The sequence below is a fragment of the Podarcis raffonei genome, chromosome 10, assembly GCF_027172205.1.
Source record: "Podarcis raffonei isolate rPodRaf1 chromosome 10, rPodRaf1.pri, whole genome shotgun sequence".
NCBI lineage: Eukaryota > Metazoa > Chordata > Lepidosauria > Squamata > Lacertidae > Podarcis > Podarcis raffonei.
The window spans coordinates 46,192,186-46,207,205 of NC_070611.1; the positions used below are offsets into that span (position 1 = coordinate 46,192,186).

Here is a 15,020-nt window from a genome sequence, read left to right on the forward strand (position 1 = left end):
GCGCCACCCACCTCCCCCGTTCTAAGAAACAGAGCATCTTAAAGCACAAGCCTATTTTCTTCCCAGTAATAGATTATCTGAAGAACCACTGCTTTAACAAATTTCAAGTAAGTAAACATGAGCAAAGATACAGATTCTTATACAAGGCAACGTAACACCTGAAGGGGCTACCTCAATGCAGCACATACGCCACGGCTTTCCAACACTGAATGGTCACAAGTGAAAAAACATTGGAATTCTAGCACTATTAGATTTCCAACAACTCAACAAATGTTGCAGGGACAAACTGTGCTGAAAGTCTGACTAGGGTAAACACAATGCCACTAAAAGCTTTTCAGTAAGTCAAAACAATGTGAATAAAATGCTTAGAAAACAAGACTGAATACAATTATTCAAGATTTCTATGACTAGGAAGTTTCCTTAAACTCTGTGTTATTATAAACTTCGAACCTTTTGGTAAAGAACACTTTACACAACAATGGGGAAAAAATAAATAGTTGAGTTTTAACTATCTCTTCTTAAAATAATTGTGGTTGGTGCAGTGTTGCAGTATAGTACAATGTGAGTTTATTGTTTGCACCAACCTAGCCAAATCTCTCTTGTAAAATAAACACACATGCAAACAATGGCGGAGCTTCATGCTCCGGCATTGGGGGCGGAGAGCAGGTGGGGGAGTGGTTGGTGCACGTCCTGGGAGGCATGATGTGCCGCCTGCGGCGGCGTGGTGCCCAGCGCGTGCGTGGGGGGGGGGAGCCGCAATGGCACCCCACCAGGATCAGGCTGCCTGGGGCAGTGCGTTCCCCCCGCACCCCTCTTCCTCCACCAGTGCATGCAAAACACCTCTTTTCCCATGTCCATCATGCCAACTGAGAAAAACACAGTATAATTCACCTTATTTAATACAGGACTGCCCACAAACAACTCTGCCTGATTTACGTTAGTAATGGGGCTTAAAAGAGTTAGCAAAAGATTACGGCTATAGGACCCCGTTTTTTAACGAGTGCTTCCTGTTTATTTACCATTCAAGAAGCAGGCCCTAAAAGGCTGCAAGCAGACATGAGCTCCAAATCCAGAAATAAAAACCCTTTGAGAGGCCAATTTGAGCACAAGTATTGAAGAGAACACACAGGTTCTAGTCATCGCTCCTCAAATAGCTCAAGACGAAGGCTCCTCCCCTCTGGTGGGTTATGCAGGATGCTTTAAGATGCTTCCTGGAGGAGGAACCATCCTGATCTCCCCAGACTGGCCCTGTCTCACAAGTGAACGATCGTGGTTCTCCTGAGCTCACATAGTGCTCAGTTCTGGCAGATGCATAAATTTGTATTTTACTTTTGCTTTTATTTTATTTATTTTTACTGGAAACCCATTCACACCTTTGCGCTGCCCCAACTCCAACCCACCAACTTTGTTTGCTTAACAGGAAAGTGGGGGTGGGGGTGGCAAGGCCTCAGTCAAGACAGGGCAGAAGGGGCCAAGCAGTCAAAAGAAAAGCTCAGAGAGCGGTGGGAAGAAATTGTGCAGCAGTAACTGGTGTGTGCCTGCCCTAGACGCTGGCACGGTGTTGTTGTTTTAATTTAACAGAGTCACAGGAGAGTGGTTGGGGCAGTGTGTGCCAATCCGTCTGAGAAGCCAACACATTTTCCTCTCCAATACTGGGAGAAATTGTCCAAAAGAGGATGCAGGCAAGCAGCACCCTCCCTGCACTTTCCTACCCAAGGCAGGAGGGACTGCAAGCTCACATTACAATGGCTGTAAGGGCATCTACTCACTCACTCAGGAGGACTTCAGAACAGAGGGAGACCCCAGACAAGAGTAGGCGCTGCTAACCCTGATCCTGTGGCCATGTTCTTACCAGGGGAGTATGATTTGTCCAGATTCTTAACCTGGGTTGGTGGCATAGTGGCTCAGGAAGCACAAGGGGCAAGCCCCCCCCCCCACTACTGAGTTAAGACTCACTACTGTCCTGTCCGTCCCCCTGTCAATCCCATGGGTTTTTGGTTTAAAAAGGGGGGGGGAAGACTAATGGGGGACATGACTGTCATTCATAAAATTATTAACTAGACAGTGAAAAATGGAAAGAATGTCATCTTTCTTATAACACTAATTTTGGGAGGTCACTTACCACTGACTGGGAATAGATTATGGGCAGACAATAAGAAGGGCTTTACACAAAGTACAGGTTACATGGAATTCACTGTCATAATACGTAGAGATGGCCAGTGGCTTAGATGTCTTTATGCATTTGTCTAATCCCTTTCTAGAGGAAAATTATAATGGAAGCTATCAGTCACTATAGTTAAATAGCATCTCCAAGCTCAGAGGCAGCATGACGCTGAAAATCAGTTTGGGGGGGGTGAAGGAGGGAAGCCTGTATTTAAGTTGATCAAATGGTGTAGTGTGTACTGTTAAGGAATACTGTTATAGAATACTGTTAAGGACTGTTGAGGAAAGGTGGTGAGAAGGGGTGTTTTGCAGCTGTTTGATTATTATTTAAAAATAAAGATAAGCAAAGATATTGTGGGAAAAGCTTTTATTCCATCGCCCCAGTAGCTGCGCAAACTCGGTTGGTGAAGAAGATCCAACATAAAGAATCAAGATGCCATTTCCCAAGGCTGACAACAGAATCAGTACCTGTATTCTCTGTGTTGTATTTTCATAGGATTGGGAGTAGGGCTGGGGGGAATGATCCAGTACCACCAAGACACTCAGGAAAGTGACTCACTAAGTAACTGAAAAGTTTCTATTACTTCTATGACTTAAGGTGCCTTTGACAGCTGCCGTAACGGAAGCTCTGATTCCAATCTGTTATCTCTGAAGACTTAAGGTACCACGCGATAAATACGCAATAATGGTTCGAAGCTTCTATAGCCCATTTTCATCACTGCATACATGGAGTACTGTACCTATGGACCAGCAAGCTAACATCTGTAAAGAGCCACAGTATAAAGCACTGATGTAGAAGGCCAGTGAGCAGCAAAAAAGGTGGTTTGTTATTACACTATTAATGGGAACACCTTGCCCCGCCTGTGCCTCCAGGTGACAGTGCTTAGAAATCACCTCCTGTCTCTGCAGTCATCTCAAAGAGAATGGGTTGGTGCTAAATCGATGTTCTGTCTCTCCTGGCTCATCAAGAAGATCTAGATCAAAAAGATGGGTGGTTTTTCAGGCAGTATTGAATATTCCTGCCTACGTCAAACTTCACATTTAATAGGCCTGAGGAATTAAGAGCTAGTTTTTTGTACAGTAAACCAGAAAGAGCAACATAAAAAGATGTAAAAATGCCATCAATTTTTACTTTAAAGGTCTTTGCTCATCAGAATTTAAGAGGCCCTGTTCAAATATACATCATTAGCCACAACAAATCTTTATGAGTGCTTTTCTAAGGCTGAAGATTCTATTGTTCTGACATATCAGGTCCTGGGGAAGTAGACCAACAAGAGGAGAAAAAGCCTCAACAATTTTTAGATGCTGCTGCTTGAAGAGATACATCATCTAAGGCCCATTTTTTGTGTGCCCCCTCCAGAAGAGGTCTGGAGGGTAGCAACACAAGAATGGGTCTTTTCTAGGGTGGCTTCCCATTTGTGGAATATGCTCCCCAAGGAAACTCACCTGGCACCTTCATTACAAATCTTTAGGCGCCAGGTGGAAATGTTTCTCTAAAACCAGCCCTCTGGCTGATTAAACATTATATGGCCTTTTAAATGTGTCTTTGGAATTACTGGTTTGTTTGGTTTTTATGTATTTTGTGTTCTCATTTTGCATTTTTATGTTATGAAGCACCCTGTGATCTTCAGATGAATAACCATATACTACACAAATTTAAACAGTAATAGTAATAAATACAGCATGGGAGAGTGACTAGAGTGTTCAAATCCCCACTCATCCATGAAGTTCACTAAATTATGTTGTGCCAGCCTAACTTACCTCACAGGGTTAATGTAAGGATAAAATTAAGGCGGGGGGGGGGCAGAGTGTGTATGCCGCCTTGAGCTTCTTGGAAGAAAGTGCCCCAGAATCTTTCTGAAACTGCTTATGCAAAGTTAACTTCCATCACGCTAACCTTTTATAGTTATTTGAGACTGTTAACTAGTATATAGACAGAGGTGATCCAGCTGACATTATGAACTTTGACTTTCAAAAGGCTTTTGACAAAGTACTTCACAAATACTTTCAGGTTTGTTTAGCAATCATGAACAAGAAGCAAGGTCCTCTTTATGGATCAGTAACTGACAAGAAACATGAAGCAGAAAGATGGAAATGTGGAAAATCGAGTCCTCCAAGAATAAGTACTGAGACATGTGTTATTTAACTTGATCATAGTCTACAGCTAGGGACAAGCAGTGATGTAATCATTTTTACTGGTGATACTAAATTGTTGAAGGTGATTAAAACAAAAAGGATTGTGAAGATCTCCAAAAGTTATCGCCAAACTGGGTGAACGGGCAGTAAAATACATTTCAATACATTTCAATGTAAGCAAGTGTAAAATTTCACGTTTGTTCATGCAGTGTTGGTGACTGATCAGAAACAAGACCTATGGGTCATAATGAAGAATTTGATGAAGCAGCTAACTGTGTGTGTGCCAGCTGTGAAAATGGTTAATTCTATGCTAGGAATCATCAGAAAAGTGGTTGAAAACTAAAGTGTCGATATCATAATACCATTATCCAAATCTATAGTGTGATGCATTTGGAATACAGTGGTACCTCGGGTTATGAACTTAATTCGTTCTGGAGATCTGTTCTTAACCCGAAACCGTTCTTAACCTGAGGCATGCTTTTGCTAATGGGGCCTCCTGCTGCTGCCGGCGCGCAATGTCCGTTCTCATCCTGGGGCAAAGTTCTCAACCCAAGGTACTACTTCCGGGTTAGCAGAGTTTGTAACCCAAAGTGTTTGAAACCCAAAGCATTTGTAACACGAGGTACCACTGTACTGTGTACCATTCTGGGTCATTTTACCTCAAAAAGTGTATTAGAGTTGGAAAGGGTTCAGGAAAGGGCACCTCTACTATAAAGAAAGGTTACAACATTTTGGATTTTTTTGTTTAAAGGTATATAAAGTTATACATGGTGCAGAGAAAGTATAGAAAAGTTCTCTCTCTCTCTCTCTCTCTCTCTCTCTCTCTCTCTCAACACTAGAACTCGTGAACATCCATTGGAGTCAAATGCTGGAAGGCTTGGAACAAAAATAAGACAGCACTTGTTCACAAGTGCATAGTTAAGCCATGGAATCTGCTCCCATAGAAGGCAGTGACGATCACCAAATTGGATGGCTTTAAAAAGAGGATTAGATAAATTCCTGGAGGACACAGCTATAAAAAGCTACTAGCCAAGATGACTATTATGTTCTGTCTCCATTGCTGGTGGCAGCAAACCTCTGACTACCAGTTTTGGGAAGCATAAGGGGGGAGAATGCCATTGGACTCACAGGCATTGAGTTGGCCACTGTGAGAACAGGATGCTGGTCTATATGGACCACTAGACTGATCCAGAGGGCTCTTCCTATGTTCTTAAATGTGGGGTACAAGTGTAAAAGTTAAAATAATCCCCCCCAACATGGGCTGTAGACAAAACGCTGTTTCTGCATGTGCTTTAATGAAGGCAATGTATGAGTCAATAATCCCAGGACCTCAGCCACAGGAGTTTGGGAACCACTCCAACCAGTTTCAATTCATGTGCTCAAGTAAGAAAGCTAAGAGAAGCACAAAGGGTCTCGCACTTACCAATGTAAAATACATCTTGGGAACACTTCTCGGATCCATAGATAGATTTATTTAAAGCAATCTTATAATTTGCTACTCACCTGCATGTCTGAGAAAGCAGCAATTGTTGCCAGACAAGCACCCAAGTTATAAACGACACAGAGGAAACCAGCTGCTTTTACAGCTCGATCAACACTGATCTATGTTTAATATGGCATGGCTGAGATGATTGCATGCAAACCTCAAGATAAATCCTCTTCTAGCTTTAAAGGAAAAGGATTCTAACTAGAAAATACAGAAGATGAGCTGAGATGTACATGCAGCATTTCTGGGATGGGTGAGTGAGAATATAGTAGTTGCAGTAATCATAGTGCCTGATGCTCACTGGTCAGCTATTATAAATGGATGACCTTACAAAGTATGATCAAACAAATACCTGGCTTACCTTCTGAGTAGATTCCTTCTTTTTCTTATCCTCTTTCTTTCTTCTCTTGTCTTCCATTAACTGTTCTTCCTTTTCTTGCTCCTTCTCTCTGTTAAAAGTTTAAAATTAAAAAGTTATTCCTAAATATATGCTTTATACAAAAAAAAAGCCAAATCCTCTGCAATAGAAAAGAGATGCTGGCTACCTCTATACTGTGTAAAACACCATATAATACCTAACTTGAAGAGTCAGCCCTCCCATATAAATCAACCAGAAGCCTGTCACTGGAGGGTACGGAGGGTAGCAAAAAGAGAAAGGCTCCGCATTTGTGGGAAATTCTCCCCCGGGAAACACACCTCACACCAACAATGTCTGCTTTCCTGCTTGCTCAGGCTTTCAGTCTTTGAGCATAGTGTAGTATGATTTATATCCATGATATTCTTCTTTCAGTGGGATGGGGTAGGATATGTCATTTTTATTCTTGTTAAATAAAAACCTTTATAAATTTTTGTTCTATTGTATTTTATTCTATATATTTGGTTTTAAATTACTGAGAAAGCTATTCAGCATTTTATATATTTGTAAGTTGCTTACAGACATTTTGTAGACTGCATTAAATGAATGCAATAAAAAATCCTGATCATCAATTGCAGGCTGTCCGCTTTGGGTCTAAAGTCAAAATATGGTCCAATTTTTGAGTTAGATTCCCACACAAATTATTTAATATACCAGCATAAATCCAAAAAACTGCAAGCAAACTGGAAGGAGAATTTGCAGAGCTTCTGATTTCCTTTAAGCTTACACCTCACCATTACTGATAGTCAAAATACAAACTGATCTTTAAACTTAACAGTTGGTTTGCCTCTTTGCTCAGGCAAAAATTCAAAGGAAAATTCCATATGCATGGTCCTCCACCATGTACACACATACCATCCTTTGGCTGTTAATGCTCTCATAGTAATAATGATCCAAGATCATTCCCAGAAACTGGTACTGAGAAGCTACTATTCTACCTCATGACCTTGATATGCAGAATGCCACATGCCCATCATGTCCCCCACACTGCTCTTAATGGAAAGTGGAAAGCCACATGTTTTCCTTTGGCCTAATGGCCACAGGGCACACAAATGGGTTGCAATATATATGCATGCAAAGTCATCAGTCTTCTCACCTTCTGTTTTTTCTAACTGTTTTTCTGCATACCCAGGTTGTTTTATGGGCATGCAGAAACTACCCACTTCTCTCTGAAAAGGCCTATTTCATTGCCATACTGGTCAGCACTGGGCCATTCACTTCACTATCAGATGACTCATTCGCACAGGCAAACAGACTACTGATGCTGCAGGTACTTAGTGATGAATACGACTGTGTGAACCAACCCCTAAAAGGGAGCTAAAAGATCCTTGTGCATTTCTACTCCATTCTCCCTCCTGTGTTTACTGTGCAAAAACTGAATAACCTCATTTCACTTTTAACCAACAGTAGCTACATAACCAAATTTCCAGATACACTGGTACAACTGAGGCATTAGACCTAAGTAAACAAATAAAACAAATATTCAACTAGCAACATGTGAAAGAAGAACTGCCTCCAATAAGACAATAAACTGTGGAATAAACTGTTTATTGCTTAATTCCCATGATTAATTCCTATAATACAAGTCATTATGTGCATTTTGCTACGATCAACCTTTAGATGAGCAAGAAAGAAGTCAAAAGTCTGAATGTAAGGTTTATGAGCTCAACCCATGGCGACAATTTCTCATGTTACATAAGCACAAAGTAATGTTATGCCATTTCATAGTGAAATATGGTAAAGACCAAATATGTATAGATTTGAGAGAAACTATAATGGATTGATAAATAACCTCCACAAAACAATGTTTCAGCATTAACAACAAAAACAAAATTGTATACTGTAATGGTTTAAAGATAAGATTTTATATAAAAAGCCAATTACTAAGTCTTTTTAAAAGGCAACCACTATAAGTCCTCCAGAGCCAAGAACTACTTAACTTGCTTCTCTCTTGTCAGTCACTTCTCCACGTAGTCTTCACTTATCTCACCTACTGTTGAAGAACACCAACATTATGGAGGGCCAGGATTTATAACTTTAGTGTATTGCACAGGGTTTTTCTTTGGAATTCCTCAACGTCTAAAAAGCTCCCTAACTGCCCCTTTGGGATCTATGTATTACAGCAGGGGCCCTAAAATATAATGGCAAACAAATACTTTTAAAATAGGTCATCTCCCTTTATACTTCCCCAGTTCTTTGTGTTGTAGGGTAAAGAGAGATAGACATGAAATGAACACTACTCTGCGGCTAAAAATTCCCTAAGGTTATGAGAGTTCTGAGATTTGAGAAGCAATCTGAGATGTAACAGAGAGTGTACAAAGGGAAAATTAAGATCCTTCAGAGCTATGTTTAAATCAGGACTGCCAACTAATTTAAAACAATCACTCTAAGAGGCAGAGATTTGTTCACCAACAAGCAATGCTTGTTGTTTCTTGGCAGAAATCCGAAGAAGCATCACAGCAAGGAGTCTGCCTTCTTTATATAGTGTATCTAGAACAAGTGATATGGCACTCTTAGTAAAACACAATGCATTTAAAAGCAGTTAACTAATGCAACAATGCTGTCTTGTTTACTCAAATGGCTTGAACATCCATGCTTAGGATAATTATAGATGTTCAAGGGAATGGATATTCACTGTTAGGGGTGTATGTATGAACAAAATTTGTTTCCATAAGATTAAAATAACCATAATTTGAGCAATAAATGATCTGTGAATGTTATAACTCATTTTAAAAAGCAGGACCTGGCAAGTCAGAATTACTTAATGTCTTCAATAGGTAATGCAACATTCCGAATTCTTCAGTAACTTCTTTCCTAACCATAAAACTGTTCCTAACCAAAGTACTGTGTGAACATATAATCAGAAATGTCTTAATCTAAAATCAATTCCAGACAATATTAAAATGGACTTTTGAGGACTTGTGGAATTTTTAAAATTAACTTTAATTAAAGAACATGCTCCACATTATCCTGCGGTGACAAAAATACTGGTAGCTTCTTGGCTAAAAGGAGGTACATTTACAGCATAATCCAACATATGTTGTTTACTCAGAACTAAGCATCACTGTGGTGAAATCCTAAGTGCTATGTTTAGGATTGGAACCTTACGTCTTTAAAAAAGAAAAGGAAGAGAGATTTACTTTTATTTTTATTGTGAGCGCAGTGGTGCCTAAAGAGTCAAAAAGAGTACTCACATCCATTTTAAGTATTTTATATAGAACACAATAGTTAAAAATAAAGTACTGAATTTCCATCTACTTAAAACCCTCCGGTTTGTATCCAATGGTACCAGTCAGATGACAAGGTTTCCTTCAGCACAATTGGGAGGGATGCCATTTTTGGCAATCTGTTCCGAAGTGTTGGGGGACTCCAAAGCAGAATACAGGGGTGCAGAGGGGAAGAGGTGAACACTGCTTTCCCCTCATTCTGCTGAATCAATCCTTACCACCAGCTGGGTGACACAATTAGAAAAAAGCCCTTTGTAAATAGTGAAGCCCCGAACAATACACATTTCTAAACATACTTTGTAAGCGGTAGCTCCAGTTTTAATATAAGCTTCATTCTTTTTTCACAAAGTTCACCATGCAGGTATTGTTTAGGCAAGAAAACCCTATAGCATGCAACATACAGATGAGAGATCACCAATGTCTTTGGATCAATGAGTGTATTTGGGATTTTGAGAGAGTGCCCTTGGCATCATGCTCTCTAACTGCTTCACACACACCCCAAAGACAGAAAGAAAATGTGCTAGGGCATGCACATGCCCCTACACACAGACAAACACACACACACACACACACAGCTTTTCCATGAGATAAGGGTAAAAATCAGATCCAGTAGAATAATAGAGTCCCCTAAATTTCCATGACTTTACATAAGAGTTACCCCAGTACCACCATAAAATTAAAGCCAATATTGGATAGACTGAAGATTTAAAATCACTTCACAGATCCAGTGCTTCCCTCTCATTCTGTTGAATGAAGCTTTACCACCAGCTGGGTGACACAATTAGAAATAGCCTGTAGATCTGAAAGAAAATGGTGTGAACACACCACTCTTCCTTCAGCTCTATGCACTTTTTTAAGGGTGGGGGCAGCATGGCTACCTTATAATGAAGAGGAGAAGGTGAAAGGATTTACAGCCACCAGAAGTCCTCAAGCTTGCCATTATGCCCATGTAGATGGAAAACTTCACCACACTGAATACTCTAGAATACTCTGTTTACCCAAAATGAATGAGTTAATATCTTACGGCAGTTAAATATTTCCTTTGAAACCACAAATAGAGAATCTCTCTCAGCTTACAACGGTTACAACAGATTAAAGCACACCCTCTGCCAAGGCACTCACGTAACGGTACTTTTCATCAGCACGCTTTTGTCCTGTATTTTTTTATCTTGTGAACCGCCCCGATATCATCGGATGAGGGACGGTATATAAATTTAATTATTATAATAAAATAAATATACAGGCAACCCAATAGTGTGGGGGTTATATTCCGGGTCACCTTGCACATCGGTGGAGAACGCATCATCTTTCCCTGCTTCCCCCATATTTATTTACCTACTTTATTTATACTGCTGCCCCATAGCAGAAGTACTCTAGGAAGCCAGTGTAGTGTAGCGGTTAGAGTGTTGGACTAGGACCTGGGAAACCAGGGTTCAAATCCCCACTCAGTCATGAAGGTCACTGAGTAACCTTGGGCAAGTCACAGCCTCTGAACCTACCTCACAGGGTTGTTGTAGGAATTAACTGAAGTGGAGGTAAACCATATATTTCTTGGAAGAAAGGTTGGGATAGAAATGCAATAAATAAGCTATTCTGCTTAAGAAAGATGGAGGGGTCAGTCAGATGAAGATGTCAACTGCCAACCTGGCCTCTGGAGATCTCCATGTGGTAGCGATTAGACCCACACAAATTGCAAAACATGTCTGGTGCCTGGTTAGTTTTGAACACTGGGCACAGGCAGGTAGCATAGGTTCCGCAAGAATGGAGAGATGCTATAGAACACCTAAGTACTACAAGTACTCTAGCACATGGGTAGTCCCCGGGACTGGTTCCGGCCCAATCGCCTTCTCAATCTGGCCTGCGGACGGTCTGGGAATCCGCGTGTTTTTACATGAGTAGAATGTGTGCTTTTATTTAAAATGCATCTCTGAGTTATTTATGGCGCATAGGAATTCGTTCATTTCTCCCCCCCCAAAAAAAAAATATAGTCCGGCCCACCACATGCTCTAAGGGATGGTGGACCGGCCCACGGCTGAAAAAGGTTGCTGACCCCTGCTCTAGCATCTGCTTTCTGCACAAGCTACAATTTCTGGGCCATCTTCAAGGGCAACCCTGCATAGCACACACTATAATAATTGAGACAGAAGGTTATCAGAGTGTTCTAAACTATCACCCATCTGTGTCGAAGAACAGCCAATAGCTAGAACTAGGCTCTCCTTGCCACAGAAACCACCTAAGCCTACAGTGCAGAGATGGATCCAGAAGAATCTCCAGACTATGAACTTGTTCTTTCAGCGGGAGTGCTACTCCATCTGCAGCAGGTCAAACACAAGAACTACCCAACAATGTCTCTGTCTTGTCCGAATTAAGCTTCTGTTCACTAGCTCTCATCTAGCCCATTACTGCCGCTAAACACCAGCTCAACATCAACATATCACTGAATATGTTAATAAAACTCAGTCCCAAACTCCCAATGATTCCACCCAATGGCCTATAGATGTTAAATAGCACTGGGGACAGAATTGAACCCTGCATCACAGTTGCCACAGATCCAAGCATGTCACTCTTATGGTTCTCTGAAAACAGCCCTGCAAGCAGGAACAGAACCACTGTATCATCATGTCACCAACCCATACAGCTGCTCCAGATGTATGCTATGGTTAATAGGATCAAATCTGCTAACAGATTAATGAGTGACCACAGGGAACCACTGCTATGTCTCTCCAAAAACACATCACCAACCACAACGACCAAAGCCATTGCAGTGCCAAACCAAGCCCTGAAGCTGTATTGAAATGGGTCAAGGAAATCTGCTTCATCAAAGTGCCTGGCCACAACTCCCTCAAATACCTTATCCAAAGAGGAATACGGGCAACTGGGTGATAATTGCTCAAAACCTCAGGATCCAGGGAGCACCCCTTGAGGAGGTGAAGCACCACCACACATTTCAAAGTGCCTCGCAAAATGTGACTTTACCACTCCCTGGACTAACCTAATATTTCAGGCGCTATACAAAACATGAGTGTATCTTTTCTACCACCAAAACTCTCTAAATGTAGTTTATGTGCAAGAGCATATTCTTACTTCAGTTATTTCTCCCTTGAGAAATACTTTGTGATTCCCAATATTTCAACTTGTGCTCAAGGACATTCTCTTTATGAAAAATACACAGGAAAATTGTGAAAAGCTTTTCTATCCCTGTAACTATGTCCACTCTAGGTCAGCGAAAATTGTGTCTCATCTCTTTTCTCAATAGAAAAGAAATAATAATATCACAGGATTCAGTGATGTCTTCTGTTATATTACATACATGCTAGATAGACTGCAAAGAGCTACTTTATGTGTAGTCAAGCATTTGGGACATACCCCACAGGACTTCTGACTTTCCTCATTAAGCAACAAACCTGTATATATCACCCAACACCAGCTGCTTTAGAAGCAACCCTCCATTTCTAAAGGTGTTCACTATGCAGAATGGGAAGCTGCTAAAGAAAAACAGGCTCAAAACCAATTTGCACATACAGAACTAGATATATGATTTCTTGGATCATTAAATATCAATACAGTGGTACCTCGGGTTACATACGCTTCAGGTTATAGTCTCCGCTAACCCAGAAATATTCCTGTTGTCTTTGTCCATGGAGTTTTCTTGGCAGGGATACTGGAGTGGCTTGCCGGTTCCTCCTCCAGGTGGATCACGCTTGGTCAAAACTCTCCACTATGACCTGTTCATCTTGGGTGCCCTGCTCGGCACAGTTCATAGCTTCTCTGAGTTATTCAAGCCCCTTCGCCACGGCAAGGCAGTGATCCATGAAGGGGCAGTGATCCATGAAGGGGATCGACCACAGCAAACTATGGCAAGTTCTTAAGTTTGCTGTGTCGACCACAGCAAACTATGGCAAGTTCTTAAAGAAATGGGAGTGCCTGATCACCTCATCTGTCTCCTAAGAAATCTCTATGTGGGACAAGAAGCTACAGTTAGAACTGGATATGGAACAACTGATTGGTTCAAAATTGGGAAAGGAGTACGACAAGGCTGTATATTGTCTCCCTGCTTATTTAACTTATATGCAGAATTCATCATGTGAAAGGCTAGGCTGGATGAATCCGAAGCCGGAATTAAGATAGCCGGAAGAAATATCAATAACCTCAGATATGCAGATGACACAACCTTGATGGCAGAAAGTGAGGAGGAATTGAAGAACCTTTTATTGAGGGTGAAAGAGGAGAGCGCAAAATATGGTCTGAAGCTCAACATCAAAAAAACGAAGATCATGGCCACTGGTCCCATCACCTCCTGGCAAATAAAAGGGGAAGAAATGGAGGCAGTAAGAGATTTTACTTTCTTGGGCTCCATGATCACTGCAGATGGTGACAGCAGTCACGAAATTAAAAGACTCCTGCTGCTTGGGAGAAAGGCGATGGCAAACCTAGACAACATCTTAAAAAGCAGATACATCACCTTGCCAACAAAGGTCCGTATAGTAAAAGCTATGGTTTTCCCAGTAGTGATGTATGGAAGTGAGAGGTGGACCATAAAGAGGGCTGATCACCGAAGAATTGATGCTTTTGAATTATGGTGCTGGAGGAGACTCTTGAGAGTCCCATGGACTGCAAGAAGATCAAACGTATCCATTCTTAAGGAAATCAGCCCTGAGTGCTCACTGGAAGGACAGGTCGTGAAGCTGAGGCTCCAATACTTTGGCCACCTCATGAGAAGAGAAGACTCCCTGGAAAAAACCCTGATGTTGGGAAAGATGGAGGGCACAAGGAGAAGGGGACGACAGAGGATGAGATGGTTGGAAAGTGTTCTTGAAGCTACCAGCATGAGTTTGATCAAACTGCGGGAGGCAGTGGAGGACAGAAGTGCCTGGTGTGCTCTGGTCCATGGGGTCACGAAGAGTCGGACACGACTAAACGACTAAACAACAACAAACCCAGAAATAGTACCTTGGGTTAAGAACTTTGCTTCAGGATGAGAACAGAAATCGTGCTCCGGAGGCGCAGCGGAAGCAGGAGGCCCCATTAGCTAAAGTGGTGCTTCAGGTTAAGAACAGTTTCAGGTTAAGAATGGACCTCCAGAACGAAATAAGTACTTAACCCGAGGTACCACTGTAGTTCAATATCAATAGTACCTTGTGTAACAACACAATGAAAATGCAATCAAATGAATGAAAGATCCCATACATACGGCAGTGGCCCATTTCTGACTAGCTGATCACACCCATGTGAATTGGATTCCACAGTAATTTATTCTCTGCATAGTATTGTCACAACTATTGCTATCTCTTACACAGCCTGACCTCCTGGTCTCATTTTCAAAAGAAGAGAATGTTCTCTCCTCTTTCTACTCAGGCTGTGCATGTGTACTTAGGTGATGCATATGATGAACTGCAGCAGCTGAACCTGGCTCTTACCTATACATGTACCACAAAACTCTTCATTGTTTTTGCTGCAATACTACCTCTCTTCAAAAGTGTCAGCAAGGATAATCATAGACATTCTCAAAAACAAAAAACCACATATTTTAAGGTAAGAGTCTGATCTTGCTCCCAACCTGACATGCTAAGCCTTGCTTAGCTTTTTTAAAACA

General features: G+C 41.4%; 1 protein-coding gene across 13 annotated transcripts in view; it reads right to left on the reverse strand.

Moving 5' to 3' along the window:
* The window catches only part of TNRC6B (trinucleotide repeat containing adaptor 6B), a 106,239-nt gene that overhangs the window by 49,344 nt on the left and 41,875 nt on the right, over positions 1-15,020 (reverse strand). For 12 of the 13 annotated variants that reach the window (XM_053406860.1, XM_053406859.1, XM_053406868.1 and 9 more), the window contains one exon: positions 6,147-6,234. In XM_053406860.1, the coding sequence (XP_053262835.1) occupies positions 6,147-6,234 (88 nt within the window). Of the gene's footprint in view, positions 1-3,057; positions 3,138-6,146; positions 6,235-15,020 lie in introns of those variants that run through there. The other variant, XM_053406867.1, reaches the window with a different exon arrangement.